Source organism: Nuphar pumila, chromosome 8 (genome assembly GCF_984573655.1).
Source record: "Nuphar pumila chromosome 8, dmNupPumi1.hap1.1, whole genome shotgun sequence".
NCBI classification, from domain to species: domain Eukaryota; kingdom Viridiplantae; phylum Streptophyta; class Magnoliopsida; order Nymphaeales; family Nymphaeaceae; genus Nuphar; species Nuphar pumila.
In genome coordinates this window covers 116,980,969-116,999,490 of record NC_143256.1, presented here as the reverse complement: position 1 = coordinate 116,999,490, position 18,522 = coordinate 116,980,969, and the positions used below count along the sequence as shown (strand labels likewise).

Below are 18,522 nucleotides of genomic sequence, written 5' to 3'. Positions count from 1 at the left end.
CAGGGGTGGAGACCCTCCTATCCCCTGCCCCCGCCCCGGTCCAGTGCCATCCCTGCCCATCACGTTCACTAATAAATGACTTATTGCTAGAAACATCTGTCTCTGACCAACCAACTACCAGATGAACGGCCAAGATTAATAAATAACTTATTGCCTGGAACAGCTATCCAAAATCGGAAACTAGCACTCGACAAATTGCTGGTGGAGTCAATAAGTACAGGGTTTCTATGTCAGAATCGGCAAATATATAAGAGAGGCATCCAAGCAATAATTTGGCAAGAATCATAGATAAAGCCTTCCTCTTTTCAAACTATCATGGCTATCACCATCCAAGAACTCCCTTTCCCAGCCACATTCCTGTCCTTCCTTGCACTTGCCATCCTTCTCCTCATCCTATTGCATGGCTTGCTCACTCAATACTCATCCCTCAGACTCCCACCATCACCGCCTTCCCTCCCAATCCTTGGCCACGCTCACCTCTTCCGTGGTGTCCTCCCCCACCACTTACTCCACAAGCTCTCCTCCGTCTATGGGCCACTCATGCACCTGCGCATTGGCTCCATCAATGCCATCATAGCCTCCTCACCATCTGTTGCCTGTGACTTACTCAAGACACATGACCATGTGTTTGCCTCTAGGCCCTACCTCACTGCAATTGAAACAATCTGGCCCGGCTCTTCCGCTTTCCTATCTCCGGTTCATGCAGGTCCCTTTTGGAGATCAATGAGGAAGCTCTGCGTCGTAGAGCTCCTCAGCAACCGGAAGCTCGAACAATTCCGGCACACCCGGCAGCAAGAAATTCACTGTTTCATGCGCTCCTTGATGGAGAACGCCGGTGAGCCGACCAACATCGGCGCGAAGCTGGGGATGCTAACTGGTAACATAGTGACAAGAATGGCAATTGGAAAGGGGTTGGATGGTGCAGCTGAGGTGTGGGGCTTGGTGAATGAGGTGTCTGAGTTGGGGGGACAGTTCTATTTCGGGGACTACTTTAGGTTTTTGAAGAACTGGGACTTGCAAGGGTATGAAAGGAGGTGCAAGGACGTGAGCCATAGGTTTGACGGTGTCATAGAGAAGATTATGAGGGAGCACGAAGAGAGGAGGGGGGAACAGAACAAGGCAGAGGAGGATCTCGTATATATCCTTCTAGATATCATGCACAACAACAAAGGTGACATGAAGTTGACACGAGATAATATCAAAGCTATTATACTGGTAAGGCCTATCCAACAAACTATTGTTGACAAAGTAGGCGCACGTAAATGCAACTTCTAATGTAATGGGAAGTAAGATATATATATATATATATAGGAATGGAGACCATCCAACTAAAGGAGGGTCTAAAACTACGGCCAATGACGATCAAATGACTTTCCTTCTCCAATGTTTGAGCATCTTATCAATAAGATCTCATATATTTGTTCTTTATAATTTATTTAGTAATTAAGAAATATGCTTTACATTTAAAACTACATATAGACATGTTTTTTAAAATATGAAAAATCGTTGGCTCAAACTACATTTAAAACTCTACAATACAAAGTATTTTAGTCTGTTCATTTTTAGTGCTTTCAAAAACACATCTAAACATCAAAAATTCATAATCCAAAACATGTCGCTCACTGAATGAATGATAAAAATCCAATATGTAAAGCTTGATCATGAAAAATTCAATCGGTAGAGAACACATTGATTATCATTGGATGTAGATATTGGACCTTCTTTTGGTAGGGCGATCCCCTTCCCTATTTATTTATTTGGGTTATATAGTTATTATTGCTGGGTCTAGTGCACAAACTAGCTAATTCCTAGCTTTTCTAGCCAATAGGGGTGAAGTCCAAATTGCCTTTACTAAGTTAAGTAGATCATCAGGGCAATTCTTAACTAGCTACCATCTGGCTGTTTACTAATGAACATTAGCTAAATGCCCTTTTGTCCCCATAAATAAAAGAGCTGGGGTTTAAGGCCCCTCTGGATGCCCTTTGCAATTCAAGACTAGTTAGAAACTGGGTCCGACTGTTTCAATGCAAGGCTAGTTTGACATTGGGTCCAACTGGGCAAGTATTTCTCTGTTTGTGTGAATTATGGAGACATAAAGACCGTGTTTTTGGTGTAATAACGTGCCAATGAAAGCAGCCACAAATAATATTTATATCTGGCTTAATTAGTTAAAGGTCAAAAACGAGTTCAGTTCCACTCACCCCCCATCTTCAGATCCCTCTTAAATTTGACGATGCAAATTGTTTTGACCAAATCTGGCCTAGCTATACATGATTGATTTAATAGGAATTGACCATTGGATTGTATGCCTTCAATAAAAAAATTGATTTTTTAAATCATAAAATTTTGTGTTCCGTCAACCGTTGATTTTTTTAATTACCAAAAAAATCCTGCTCACAAGTGAGATTTCGGTCATTTAAATGTGGAGTCCGATTTTATCAAAACAACTTGCGTTAATGAAATCCCAAAGAGGGGTATGAAGATAAGGATGACATAGGGGATGAGTTAGATCCCATTTGGTTCAAAACTCGTGCACTTAGATTCACAAGAATACTAAGTTAATGCTTAGATATTGGGCCTGACTAGCAACCCCTTTGGGGTGGCCATAAGGGGTGTCACCAATGGCTTGGCACCACGTGGGAGGGCTCTGTCGTTGAAACCGATACTACGGGTAGAATCTCTCTCTCTCTCTCTCTCCACCTTCTTCTTTGCGGAATACCAACTGTTGCCTCTTCCTGTTTCCTCAGTAAACTTCTTTCTCTTTTTTAGATTATCCAAAAACCCTCTCCGCCTCTTTAGAGGGTTCACTGTCTGGTGTGCTTTGCCCTTTAGTAAAAACCACCCATTCCTACTAACTGGGCTCTGCGTGTTGGTAGGAGCTGTCAGTGCACGTCTCCTTGTGGTGGGACGTTGCAGGTTCAAACACCAGTGGTACGTTGAATAATAACTTGTGGGGTTTGCCTAACCCCATGCAGCTTGCCTTTAAAAAAAAACACCCATTCTTTTTTTTTTTGTGGATTAATATCCATGGATATTATGTATATGGCTTGCATTACCAAAAACATATTTTATATTGTCTTTATTCATGTTGTATAAGCTGATTTTTTTAAGAGCTACAAAATTCAGTGGTCTAAAGTGCGTCAAAATTATAGTATTAAGATAATCATATTTTAAATCGAAACCATCTGATACAAGTGCATTGCTTAATAAATGGGCCATGCTGAATCCATCCATTAGTGTGGTCAAATTGTTCAAATAAGGCTTGCACTTATGTGACTCAGCTAGGTGTAGTCAATATTTTCTCTCTCTCTCTCTCTCTCTCTCTCTCTCTCTCTCTATATATATATATATATATATATATATATATATATATATATATATATAGAGAGAGAGAGAGAGAGAGAGAGAGAGAGAGAGAGAGAGAGAGAGAGAGAGAGAGAGAGAGAGAGAGAGAGAGAGAGAGAGAGAGAGATTCAGTATACCTAATATCTAATAAATCGTATAGATTTGTGAGTGTTCTATTGAATACCTCATTTTGGATCCTACTCTATAGCGTGCATAGATTTTTCTTATATGCAACATATTTTGAATCATGTTGAAGAATTAAAAAAATCGATAGTTAAATGCCTTTTTTTTTTAATATTTACATGGAGAAACTACCACAGGAACAGAGACCTAGCCGCTGGATTTGCCTGCAGTACTTACGTCGCTGTCCAGGCAACTCCTTAGGCTCAAGCTAATATGATTTGTCTTTTCCATTTTTTGAAATCAAAGAAGCAACTATTTGTATCGTTGGTCTAATAGTCTTTTGTTATCTGCTGGAATAAAGGATGTCTGTTTCGTTGCCATGGAGACGTCGGCGAGGGCGACACTGTGGGCACTAGCGGAGCTCATACGCCATCCAAACATCTTAAACAAGGCACGACAGGAGATCGATTCTCTCACTGAGAAAGCTAGGCTTGTCCATGAATCAGATATTCCCAAGCTTCCTTACATCCAAGCCATTGTGAAGGAGACGCTAAGGATCCACCCAACGGTGCCATTGATCCCAAGAAAAAGCATTGGAGATTGCAAGGTCATGGGTTACGACATCCCCGACGATTCATGGCTCTTCGTCAACGTGTGGGCCATTGGGAGAGACCCCAACGTGTGGGACAGACCATTGGAGTTTCTTCCTGAAAGGTTTATTGGCAACGAGATAGATCTCAAGGGGCACCACTTCGAGTTTATTCCATTCGGAAGCGGACGGAGGGTGTGTGCTGGAGCCTCCCTCGCTCTGCACATGGTGCACACCACATTGGCTGGTCTGGTTCAGTGCTTTGATTGGGAAGTGGATGGTGGTAAGGTCAACATGGAGGAAACGGGTGGCATGACTCTCGCCATGGCTCATCCCCTGATCTGTCGTCCTATTCAGCGCTTCAACCCATTCACCAATTGATCAATGGTGCCATGAAGATATTATTCTCGAGCTTGAAAGTCTTAAAGAGTACTGGATAGACTGCACTCTTCTTGTGCCTTGGTTGCCAGTTTCTTTAGATTTATCTTAATAACTTTTGTAAGAGCGTCGGTACTAGGATAATGCTTGTGGACTGTAAGCATGCTTTTGTTTTGGTATGTTATGACTATGATTCTAATAAAACGGGCACTGTTTTCACCAGGGGCGTAGCTAGGGGGGGGCAGGACTGGGCTGTAGCCCAGTCCTGCCTCCCCAAACAGTTAATTTTTTTTTTTTAAAAGCCCAGTCCTAGCCCTGCCCTGATTCCATATGAAATAGATTTTTATCCATTTTTTAGCCCAGCCCTTACTGCAGCAAATAGTTTGATTTGTCCATATGAAATAGATTTTTATTAATAATTGTAGCCATTTTTTATTTTATCTCAAAAAAAAAAATTCGGGGGCGCTGCCCCCGAACCCCCAACTATCACACAAATAAATTTTTTTTTCTACACCCCTGTTTGCCCCCCCCCCCCCCTCACATGAATCCTAACTACGCCCCTGGTTTTCACAGTATACTCCTTTCATCAGAATCGGTTTTTTTTTTTTTTGAAAGAATATAAGCAATTTCATTTAGCAGAGAAGATTTGTACATAAGCGGGTGTGATGGACCATCACGGATCACCGGGCAGGTGATCCCACTCAACAAACAGAAGATATAAATTCAAGAACAGAGATTGATAGCAGCAGCCTTGAGAAAGAACCAAAGAGGCATTGAAAGCGATCTAATGGAGCTGAACCAGGAAATATCGTTGTCAGGCCATTTGTGTTTGATCCTTCACCGTAATTCCTGTGTAGTAGTATGAATGGCCATCTGCAGTGAGGATTTAGTGGAACGAAAAATAAGGTTGTTATGTTTGAACCAGATCCAACGCCAGGTAACAAGAAGTTAGCAGCGCCATGTAAAGGTCCACTTGGACCCAAACCGACGAACCCTGTTGGCAATGAGTAGAGAGCGTAGTTCAGCATCCCTGTGCCAGTTTAACTGCAGATCGGTATATGTTTTGAACAAAAAGTTGTATGACCAGAACAGGTGTTGATTCGATTCTTCTGTTGTGCAGCATAAGCAACACCTGCTCGCAAGGTGAAAACCCTTTGTTTTAGGTTGTCCTCCGTTTGGACTCGATTGCCAAGCATCATCCAGTCTAGGAAAGCGTCTCTGGGTGGGAGACCAACGCACCATAGAGAAGTTGCTGGTAACCATTGTTGCAAGTGGCTGTTGAGAAAAAGCCATTTGGTGAGTGGTTCCACGATAAAGCATTCAACATATCATAAAGGTGGATCCCATTTAAACTTTTCATAAGTGTAAGTTATTCCTCCAATTCCTGAAAATTAAAGGACCTCCTGAGAATAATATCCCACCAACCCGTTTGTGAGAGAAAGCCACAAGCAGGGTTTTCTTTGTGCCTCGCCAAACAATATAGAGAAGGGGACCAATCCTTAAGAGGCACCTCAATCAGCCAAACATCTTTCCGGAAGATTGTTGAATTGCCATTTCCTACCTTGATTCTCATGGCTGAAAAGAAGATATGAAGTAACACTACCCATCGTTTTCAACTACCCCAGCCCTTTGCCCACTTTGAGTTTGGAACCCATTGCCACGGGTGACTCACAAGGTTGTGCTTTTTTTTGACAACCCTGGTCCACCAAAGCGCCCTACTGCAGATTTGCTATAAGCGCATAATGAGAAGAACTTTGTTCAGCCGAACGATGTTTGAGATCCCCAAGCCCTTTCTCACGAGTGCTTCTGACAGTATCCCAATTAACATGACGATGAGATGCATCATTTTTGTGACCATACCAAAGAAAGTTCTTGAAAGTCTTGTTTAAGCACTTGAGAAACTTTTTAAGGATATGGAAAATATGTAAAAATGTATGGGGATGCATACCAGCTTGATGAGAGTTGTGCACCCAGCAATGGAGAGGAATTTGGTAGACCAGGAGCTTATCCCTTGTCCTACACTCCACCTGATACCAATGAAGAGCTTTAAAGGTCCCTATATGCAATGGATCATATGGATCAGGGCAGTTTGGATTCAGATAAAGCCAGCATGAAACCATCTCATGAGGACGTTGGGATAGACTCAGCCAATGCAAAAGGAAAACTCGATCTAGATAAGATCAGCCCAACCGAATCCTGTAAAGGCAAAGCTAATCATAAAAATTGATATACTAGAAAACATAACCCAAATGTAAACTAGTTCCTACATTCAGGGAGAATGTTAAGGAAAAAAAGATCCCTCTACTATCATGTAACAGGTTTATTATATTCAATGGAACCTCTCGTCTCTGTCCATAGAAAATACAGATTGAGAGAGAAAAGGTTTGATCATGGACGCAGACTCTTATGAGTCAAACCACGTTACATTGTTGTTGTAAATGTTGTGTATGTGCTAAGTTAATAATTTAACTTGGTATTAGAGCTTCTGCTTCTCAAGAATCATCTCTGATCCTTAGAGTGCTTATTCATGGCTGCCGACAACTCCAACAACAATAACAGGTTCACATCAAGCATGTCTTCTATGTCAGGTTTGGGTTCTGTATTTCCCATTCTTCCCGTGACAACTAGCCTTCAACATTTTTTCCTGTGTTAAGTTGTCTACAGAAAATTTTCTTTTGTGAGAATCACAATTCATCTCACTTTTGAAAAGTTATAATTTGATAGGATATGTAGATGGATCACTTTCATGCCCACCTGAATTTGTTTTTGAACCAAACAAGGAACCTATTAAAAATTATGCTTATCTGGATTGACAAAGGATGGATCAGTTTCTTCTAAGTTGAATCCTATCCTCTCTTACTGATATTGTTCACAGCCAGATTATAGGCTTAAACACCTCCTCCAGTGTCTAGTCTACCCTTAAGTGCATGTATGCCGCACACTCAAGATTTAGTGTGCAACAAATAAAGACTCAACTTCAGAATTTAAAAAAAGGTAACGGCACTATATCTATATATTTTCACAAGGCAAAATATATAACCCATAAACTAGCTATGGCCTAACTAGTTGATGATGATGATATGATGTTACATATCTTAGCAAGGTTACCCATGAGTGAGTATGGGGCTTTCAGAATAAAATCAGAACAATAATCAGCACAATACAGGGAGTACGTCAAATCCTATGGTATGTCATGCATATGGGAACCAAGGGCACATGTACGACGTGTTAGGATTTTCGTAAGCAAGGACATGGAGCCCTTTAATGCAAATCCTATCATTTTCAGAGGGAGGCTGCAAATCCTGAGCCATATCATCTAACGTCGGCTCCTCAGATTGATGACAGCGGGTGGTACCTTGATTCAAGGGAAACACATCATGTTACTGCTGATTTTAATAACCTCTCTTTTGAGTTTGATTATTAAGGAAGTGATCAAGTGAAGATTGAAAATGGAACAAGTCTACATATTACAAGTGCTGGTAATTCTATTTTTCGTTCTTGAGACTCCAAGTTATTTATGAATGATATCCTGCTTGTGCCCTCTATTACTCAAAATTTACTTTCAGTTCATTAGTTTTCTAAAGATAATGTTGCCTATTTCAAATTTTTTGTTGATCAATGCTATGTGAAGGATCACAAAATGGGGAAGGTCATTTTGACGAGTACAAATGTAAATGGTTTATATCGTATGGGTCTGAAAAAAGAGCATCCTCCTCCTCACAGTTTGGTTGTTGTTGCGTTAATGGGCGAGAGAGCTTCTGTTGATCTTTGGCATCGACACATGGGACACCCATCACTTCAAATAGTTCAGCATATTTTGAATAAATTTAGTTTGCCCATTTTTCATAATAGGCCTAATAAAGTGTGTGAGGCATGCCAACAGGGCAAGAGTCATTCCTTGCACTTTGACTCCTTTATTCACATGGCAGAAGGTCCTCTTGATCTTGTGTTTTCGGATGTTTGGAGACCTCCTCGATTTTTACAACTCATGGATATTTTTATTATGTTAATTTTTTGGATGTATTCTACAGATACACATGGTTGTTTGTCATAAAACACAAATCTAAAGCGATCTTTGTTTTTCAAAATTTTCAAAAACTTATGAAAAATAAGTTTGAATGTCGTATCAAAACCTTTCAGAGCGATTAGGGTGGGGATTATCAACCCCTCTCCACTTATCTCAAATCCTGTGGTATTGAAAACTAGGTCAGCTGCCCACATAGACATAACCAAAATGGATCTGTTGAGCACAAATATCGCATATTGTTAAGACTAGCCTCACCTTACTTGTGCAGTCAGGGATACCCTTTAAGTACTGAGATTATGTTTTTCTCAATGTCATTTTCTTAATTAATAGACTTTCCTCCACTACTACAAAATTGAAATCTCCATTTTAATTTTTTTTCAAAATGGCACCTAATTACAAATTGCTTAACACCTTTGGATGTTCTTGCTACCCATGCCTTCAGAGTCACAAACTTTAGTTTCGGAGTCACAAATGTGTTTTTTTGGGCTATAGTAGCCAACATAAAGGCTACTTATGTTTAAACATGAAAATTGACAAAATTATTATCAATAGAAATATGGTCTTTGATGAGGATGATTTTATCTCAAAACCAAGTCGTCCCATCCTACTCACCCCTGCCAACCGAAAAATGAGAGTGTTATACCCCTCAGTGTTCCCATTTTTTCTCCCTTACCGCCCACTACAACTGGTCCATCTAACTCCCTATCGTCTTTCGATCCAAATCTACCACCTTCTCCTCCATCGGACCCACCCATATCTAGTGCAATACCTCACATAACTTCCTCCTCACACCCACTACCTGAATCTACATCCATCGAGCCTTTCGTTCCATCTCCTGCACCTACCGGATCCCATCATATGGTCACCCGATCTCAAATGGGTTCTCTCTATCCAAAAGTCTTTCTTTCCACCAAATATCTTATACCAGTTGCCTTCCTCACTTAAATTCAATAAGACCTTGAACCTACTTGTTTTACTCAAGCCCACAAACATTCTCATTGAAGGAAAGTCATGGAAGATGAGTTTAATGCACTTTTACATAATGGTACTTGAAGTCTTGTTCCGCTTTTCCCATCCTACAATTTTGTTATATCCAAATGGATCTTCAAGATCAAGTGAAAAGCTGATAGAAGTCTTCAACACTATAAAGTATGTTTGGTGGCTCAAGGTTATACTCAGGAAGCAGGTATTAAATACTTTGAAACCTTGAGTCTCGTGGTTAAACCCCTTACTGTGCGTACTATTCTTACAATGGTTGTTTCTGGTGGATGGGTGATTCATCAATTAGATGTTCATAACACCTTCTTATACGACCTTTTGACCGAAGAAGTATACACAACCCAACCTAGAGGTTTTATTGATCCATGATTTCCAGACTGTGTGCAAGTTACACAAGGCCCTTTATGACCTAAAACAGGCTCCCAAAGCATGGTTTTAGTGACTCAGTCACTTTCTTATTAGCATTGGATTTATTACCTCTAAGGTGGCCTCTTCTCAGGACCCACCGTAATCTATATGCTTATCTATGTTGATGATATTGTGATAATCAGAAATTCAGCTTCTTAGATTCGGCATATCTATCAACAGCCTGAGAAAGAATTCTCCATCAAAGATTTAGGCAGTCTACACTATTTCCTTGGGGTTGACACAAATTTTGATTCTGACAGCGTCTATCTTACTCAACCAAAGTATATGCTTGATCTCCTTACTAGAACTAAAATACAAGAAGCAAAACCCATCTCTACTCCTATAGTGATCTCTCCTATGCTTTCTTTACATGATGGTGATCATCCTCCCAATCCACAAGAGTATAGACAGGTTATTGAGGCTCTCTAATACCTAACTCTCATCAGACCAAACTTAGCTTTTGGGTTAAATAGAGTGTGTCAGTTTATACATCAGCCGACCACTGCACACTGGACAATGGTAAAGCGTATCTTATGCTACATTAAGCACACTTTCATTTATGATCTACTTATTCTTGTTGATGACAATCTAAGGAACTCAGCTTTATCACATGTTGATTGGGTAGGCAATATTGATGATCAAAAATCAACAAGAGGCTTTGTTGTCTTCCTTGGGCAGTCCTTAATCTCTTGGTTTGCTAAAAAGCAGCATATAGTTGCCCGATCCAGCACTGAAGCTGAATATCAAGTTGTGGCTAGTGTTGCAGCTAAGATTTTGTGGCTTATATACTTAAATAATTGCATCTTTCCTCAATGTTGGTTCCAATAGTATGGTGCGACAACATTGGGGCCACCTATCTCACTGCCAATCCTGTATTTCATAATCAGAAAGTATATTGAAATCAATGTGCATTTCATTCGAGATCATATTGCCAAGAAACATTTACAAGTTCAATATATCTCTATGAATGATTAGATCGATGATCTCCTAACCGAACCCCTATCTATTACCCATTTTACCATACATTGAGACAAGCTCAATACCCTACCCAGGCCATTGCGCTTGAGAAGGGTTGTCGAGGATAATGCAGATCGGGTGGATCACGGCAGTTTGGATTCAAATAAGGCCAGCATGGAACCATCTCATGAGGATATTGTGATAGACTCAGCCAATGCAAAAGAGAAACTTGATCTAGATAGGATCAGTCCAACCGAATCCAATAAAGGCAAAGTTGATCTTGAAAATCAACATACTAGGAAACATAACCCAAATGTAAAGTCGGTTCCTACATTCAAGGAGAATGTTAAGCGAAAAGAGATCCCTACTCTTATGTAACAGGTTTCTTATACTCAATGGAAATAGAAAATAGAGATTAAGAGAGAAAAGGTCTGATTGTGGTGAGTCAAACCACTTTACATTGTTGTTGTGAATGTTGTGTCCGCTAAGTTAATAATTTAACTGGAGGGATCTAAGATCACAATGGAAGATAGTAGTGTCATATTTCTGAGAGTTGTTGATTGCCATTGAGTACCATAATCTGTGACTTATTAAAATTTATTTGTAATTTTGAGATAGCAGAAAAGCATTAAAGGGATCTCCAAAGAGTCCAACCAATGCTTCACCGAAAATAAGGACTTCATTGGTGAATAACAAGCAAAAGAAGTGATTGAGGCCCCAGAGAGAGAGAGAGAGAGAGAGAGAGAGAGAGAGAGAGAGAGAGAGAGAGAGAGAGAGAGAGCAGTTTAAAAAGTTCGCATATAGCAATGTTGTTTAACATATAAGAGAGACCCTCTTTAACAATGTTGAAAAGAAGGGGGGATAATGGGTGTCCCTGTCTAAGACCCCTAGAAGCCTTGAAAAACTTCCCCCGCTGCCCATTAACTGAAATTATGATAAAAGCATAATAGAGCAGTTCTCTAATTCAACTTGTCTATTTGTTTTCAAATCCCATCACCTGCAAACATGTTAGAGATCATCCTTATCCAGCCGTTGGAGCTGAAAAGGATGACCTGATCATATCTAGATGATTTCCCAAATAGAAATCATTTCTGGATATGATAATGTTACAAATGCGCTAATGTGATGATATTGCGCTAACTAGCAACAACACATGCACTAATGTTGATAACTGCATAGACCTTATCATATCCAGACGATGAAAATCATCTTTGTATATGATAACATCAAATATAGAGAAATGCGCTAATATGATAACTGTGAAGATTATCTTATACATTTTGTTTTTTTCTCAATGTATATAAAGTGTATTAGCTACATGAGTGTTAAAAAAAAATCATATATCAAAAACATTTTTTCATCCTGGTCTTGGCATTTTCTTTCATGGTATCATGAGCAAAAGCTGAATCCATTTTTTAAGCTCATTATTCATGGCTTCTAGAGATCAATTACAAAAGGATGAAGATGCAACAAATCTCAATCCCTTCTATATCATCATTCTGATAATCTAGGATTGTTGCTTGTATTGCAAGTTCTTACAAGAGAAAATTATTCGATGTAGACGCGGGTGATGTCTACGACGCTTAGTGCCAAGAACAAGATGGGCTTCGTCAACGACACCATCACGAAACCCGCAAACCCACCAAAAATGGTAGCCGCCTGAGAGAGGTGTAACGCTATGGTCATTTCTTGGATTTTGAATGCCATTCATAAAGATTTATCGAAAAGTGTCATATATACTCAAAGCACCACCCAGTTATGGAAGGACTTGGAGGATCGATTCTCTCAATCAGACGCTCTAAGGATCTATCAGATCCAATATCAAATAATCAACATGAAGCAAATATAATCTTCAGTGGCAGAATACTTTACAAAACTGAAGGGCCTATGGGACAAACTTGATTCACACCCCCCCTTTCTGAATGCACTTGAGGCGCTATGAAGACCGTGCATGATCATCACCAATTGGATCATCTCATCCAGTTTTTAATAGGACTGAATTACAACTATGTCACAATTTATAGTCAAGTCCTTCTCATGCAACCGCCCCCAACTGTGTCGAAGACTTATTCTCTAGTCATGCAGGAAGAGCGATAGCATGTCATGTGCACCAATCCCAATGCCATGATTGAAACCCCTCTTGCTGCGACAGTCGAGACACAAGAAAAATCATGTCAAGGCCGGTCTCGACCGTACTGCAATCACTGCAGAAAAAATGGTCACATCAAGGCTAAATGCTTTAACTTACACAGTTTTCATAATCGATAAAATGAGAGGAGCATAAATCAATTAAAAACAAGTGATGGGACACCCAATGCAAAACAAAAATCCTTGGCCCATACAAGCATAGTCAATGAATCTATAATAAACACGTCATTCAACAAGGATCAGGTTGAACAGTTCTTTACTTTTATCAATCAAGGTAATAGAGCAAGTCCACAAAGGCATTTGGTAGGTAATGTTTTGAACTTCACTACCATCGTCCATCTTTCGAAACAATGAATTATTGATACTAGTGCAACCGATCATATGACCAGATTTTTTCACAATCTCACCTAACCAATACCAGCATCTTGCCCCCCTGTTAACCTTCCAAATGGGATCCTAACCCATGTCTCCTATACTGAAAATGCCACCATGTCTTTCAAAATCAGTCTTTCAAATGTCATGCATATTCCTGATTTTAAGTTCAACCTAATCTCCATAAGCAAACTAACTTAAGATCTAGAGTGTATAGCGATATTTTACAATGACTGTTGTTTATTGCAGGACAATGTCTCAAAACTGACGATTGGAGCGGGTACGAGGTGGAATGGTCTTTATATTTTTTAGAATACCAGTGAGATAGCCTTGGCTGCCCTAACGCCTACCCACAATTGGCATTCCAGACTGGGTCACATTTCTATTAAACTTTTGCAAACTCTCGTTAATTATAATAAAATAGATGCTTGTTCATTTGATGATCATTGTGATATTTGCCACTGTGTCAAACAGTCTCGTTCATTTCCCATAAGTTTTATTTCAACTAGTGCCTCTTTCCAATTGGTGCATTTTGATTTGTGTGGTGGATACCAAACTCCCTCTATTTCGGGTGATCATTATTTTTTAACCATTGTTGATGATTTTTCTAGAAGTACTTGGATTTACCTAATGAGATATAAGTCTGAAACCTTGAAGCATATGCAATATTTTTTTTCTATGATCAAAACCCAATTTGGTACTCAAATACAACATCTTCAAAGTGACAATAGAACTGGTTTTTTTCTTACAATATGCAGTCTTTCCTTCGTAATCAAGGAGTAGTACATCAATATAGTTGCATCTACACACCCCAACAGAATGGCATGGTAGAACACAAACATCATGATGTCTTGAATATGATGTGTGCCTTTCGATTCTAAGGTAATTTTTCCATAAAATTTTGGGGAGAATGCATTCTCACAACTGCATATTTACTTAACCGAGTTTTCATGAAAGCCATACTTGGTAAAACTACATATGGGGTTCTTTGTGACAAAAATCCTAGTTACACGCATTTATGTGTTTTCAGATGTTTATGTTATGCCCACAACATTCATCATTAACATAAGTTTGACACTCATGCAAAATGATGCATGTTTATTGGATATCCTCATAGCCAAAATGCTTATCGAGTATATGATCTTGACAATCGAACAATTTTCACTAGTAGAAATGTGATTTTTCATAAAAATATTTTTTCTTTCCGAAAAATAATTAATACACCCGAAGATGATGGGGGTGTGGTTTTACCTATACCAATTTCTGATGTATCTCAAGCACCCGATGGTGAACAAATTTTGTTAACTGACACCATGATGCCTCACCCTAATCCAACTTCAGATCCCAACAACATCGTGTTACCTGACTAAGCCCCTACGCAAGACTCATCTCATGATCCAATCTAAGAGCCACATTCTGATTCATATCTGAACCCAAGGCGTTTGACCAAGCCAAGATCTCAACCTGGGTATCTCAAATATTATAGATGCTACACTGCCGTACAAGTCCCTTCGTCCGGGACGAACACATCCAAAGGAACTTAGTATCTTCTTACTCATGATCTTGTCTTATAGTAACTTTTCAGATTCTCACAAAGCCTTCTTAGCAGCCATCACCAAAACCATTGAACCTAGATATTTCCTTTAAGCGACTCAAGATCTTAAGTGGAAAGAGGTGATGACATTAGAAGCTAATAACACTTGGACGCTTTCTCTCTTGCATGTTGATAAAAAGCCCATCAGTCACAAATGGTTACACTCAGATTGAAGGGCTCGACTACAATGAGACTTTTTGCACCAGTTGCTAAACTTATTACTATAAGATGTCTTCTTGCTCTTGCTGTCATTTTTCAATGGGCTATTTACCAATTTGATGTTAACAATGCATTCTTGCATGGTGACTTAGAGGAGAAAGTATATCTGAGTCTTTCTTCAGGATTTTTGAGTCAGGGAGAGTCAAAAGTTTGTCACTTGAACAAGTCCATTTATGGACTCAAGCAATCTTCACGCAATTGGTTTGCAAAGTTTTCATCATCCCTTAAAAATCTTGGTTTTATACAGTCAAAGGCGGATTACTCATTGTTCCTTAGAAACACTTCAGTTGGCCACATGTTCATTTTTGTTTATGTCGATGATATCATTATTGCCGGAGATGATATTGCATATATTGCATATATTGCATATATTGCATATATTGAGAACCTCAAAGCAACCTTAAACACTTTATTCTGCATTAAGGATCTTGAGAAGGTAAAATACTTTTTGGGACTTGAGGTGGCATAGTCCCAACAAGGTATTTTTCTTTCTCAACGAAAATATCTTTTGGATATCCTCACTGATAGTGGTTATCTTGGAGCGAAACCACTAACCACACCAATGGATCCCTATACTAAACTCGACAATGAGCATAGACATTTTGCATGATGTCACCATATATTGGCAGCTCGTTGGGCGACTCATTTATCTCACCATCACCATGCCCGACATTGTTTATTCCATACATATTTTCAGCCAATTCATGCATCAGCCTAGAGTTACTTATATGCAAGCAGCTCTCTGTGTGCTAAAATACCTTAAAGGGGCGTCTGGCCAAGGCATACTCCTTTCTTCCTCTTTGAAGATTCATTTGATCGATTACTGTGATTCAGATTGGGCCTCCTCCTCGATGACCCGACACTCCACATCAGGCTACTTCATCCTCCTTGGCGAAAGTCCCATATCATGAAAAATGAAGAAGCAGACCACAATCGCTTGGTCCTCGACTGAAGCAGAGTACCGGGCCATGGCCTTGGCATGCTGTGAACTAACTTGGATAAAATCGCTACTCAATGATCTTGGTATTCATCATTCGTAGCCCATGATGCTATATTACTGCTAATCCAGTATTTCATGAGCGGATGAAACACATTAAGATTGATTACCATGTTATTCGTGACAAAATCCAGTGCGGTGACTTATATACCCAGTTTGTTTCGTCTATTTCACAATGTGCAGATATCTTCACCAAACCACTGGCGTGTGATCATTTTCATCGACTCAAGAGCAAGTTGGGGTTGTTGAACCCACACGCCCCACCTTAGGGAGAGTGTTAGAGATCATCCTTATCCAGCCATTGGACCCGATAAGGATGGCCTTATCATATTCAGATGATTTCCCAAATGGAGATCGTTTCTGGATATGATAATGTTATAAATGCACTAATGTGCTGATATTGCGCTAAGTGGCAACATCACATGCGCTAATGTTGATAACTGTGTAGACTTTATCATATCCAGATGATGAAAATCTTCTATGGATATGATAACATCAAATATAGAGAAATGCGCTAATATGATAACCGTGAAGATTGTCTTACACATTTTGTTTTTTTCTCAATGTATTGTATAAAGTGTATTAGCTACGTGAATGATTAAAAAAAAATCATATATCAAAAACATTTTTTAATCCTGGTCTTGGCATTTTCTTTTAAAGCAAGAAAGATTATAGTCCATTTAACTATGTCAAAGGCCCATTTAACCATGTCAAAGGCCTTGGCTAGATCAACTTTTAGAATGAAAGCACGCCTTGTGGATAAATCTATTGTGTGAAGAGCATCATTTTTCTAGTATGCATGAGTCATGGATGCCCCTCACACGAATAAATGCGCTTTGGGCTTGGGAGATGATAGGTTGGATGACTTTCTTGAGTCCAAGGGCAATAGTTTTTCTGACCATATTGAAAACCGTGCTAATGAGAGGGATTAATCTACAATATTGGATGTCCGAGGCCCTCACCAGTTTGGGAATTAGAATAAGTAATGATTAATTTCTCTGTTTTAATTCCTCTTTTCCTTGTGTTAGGGGGGGCTTCTTGTCACACCGTCTTGTATCCTCTTTGTTCATTTCATGAATAAAGATGTTTTTCATGTCTTTTTTCATAAAACAATCACAACTGGTCTACTTTTAAATCAAATGATCAGGATATACAACACTTCTATGATGATGTATTTCTGGGTTAGATGGCTTAGTTTGGCAGTTTCCAAGTTAATGATCAAGATGATGGTTTAAGATTTAATTAGCTTTTATGAATTATGTCCTTTTATTCCATTATGCCAACACTAACTATTAGTGCAACAAGGATATCTGTGTGTTGCAGGTGCAGACACGCCTTCCACAACAGTTCAATGGGCGCTGGGTTGAGTTCATACGCTATCCAAACATTTTAGCTAACGCACAGTTAGAAATAGATTGCATGGTACAAAGTCTAGTCTGATTGCTAATGTTTGGGCTATTGGAAGAGGCCCCAATCCATGTGATCGACCATTGGAGTTTCAGCCAAAAAGGTTTGTTGCTCATGAGTTAGAAGTGGCTGCATTTTAGTTGATTCCATTTGGGAGTGGGAGAGTTTGTGGTGGAGCTGTTGGAAAACGTGGTAAGTCAGGATACTAAAGATGACCTATAAAATTTGCAAAATTCAAATATTGTAATAAACATTATCAATTGAGTGTGATGTATCTATATATGTTCTCAATTAAGTATAGAACTTAAATTTTCTTTCACTTGTGAAAGACAATTGCATCACTTCTCTTCCTATTTTTTCTTTATGAGATAATTTATGTGCACTCATACATGATTTATATAACATCAATTTCAATATGCAAGTGAAATTTTCATTATCTGTTTTTTTATATAACGAGAGAAAACCCCCACCGACAACTGGGTCAGCTAATGGGCCCTCATCCATCCAAGGTAAAACTCCAAGTTGAGGACGCAACTACCCAGCCTTACATGCCATGGCCCCAACCTGGACAAAGCAACGGCAACGGCAGCCCGCAGGCACCAATGTGATTTGATCCTGTGTCTTTAGCTTGACACGGAACCACTGCCCACATAGGTATATCAAATCAGTATTCTAAATCATTGTTAATCGTTTAAGGTCACGTTTGGATGACACCCCAAACCTGGTTTGTAAGCAGGTTTTGGGTGTTAAACCTAGTTTGTGCACTATTTGTGTGACACAAACTAGGTATACAAAACATGGTTAACACCCTTACCCTATTTTTTCACCAGCAATAACCTGGTTTTTCCGGCAGGGCAGAGGGGGGAGAGAGGAGATCCTCTCCACCACATCAATTACCTTCCTATAAAACCTTCATGGTCACCCCTCTATTTTGAGCCATTTCTAATGGTAGATGGTTG

At 39.5% G+C, this 18,522-nt stretch overlaps 1 protein-coding gene across 1 annotated transcript; it reads left to right on the top strand.

Moving 5' to 3' along the window:
• The first annotated feature begins 315 nt into the window (after positions 1–315).
• LOC149830356 (cytochrome P450 93A3-like) lies at positions 316–4,438 on the top strand. Its single transcript, XM_090015433.1, has 2 exons — positions 316–1,215; positions 3,830–4,438. Exons 1-2 carry the CDS (start codon positions 316–318, stop codon positions 4,436–4,438), a joined length of 1,509 nt encoding a protein of 502 aa, XP_089871559.1.
• Positions 4,439–18,522: the final 14,084 nt, after the last annotated feature.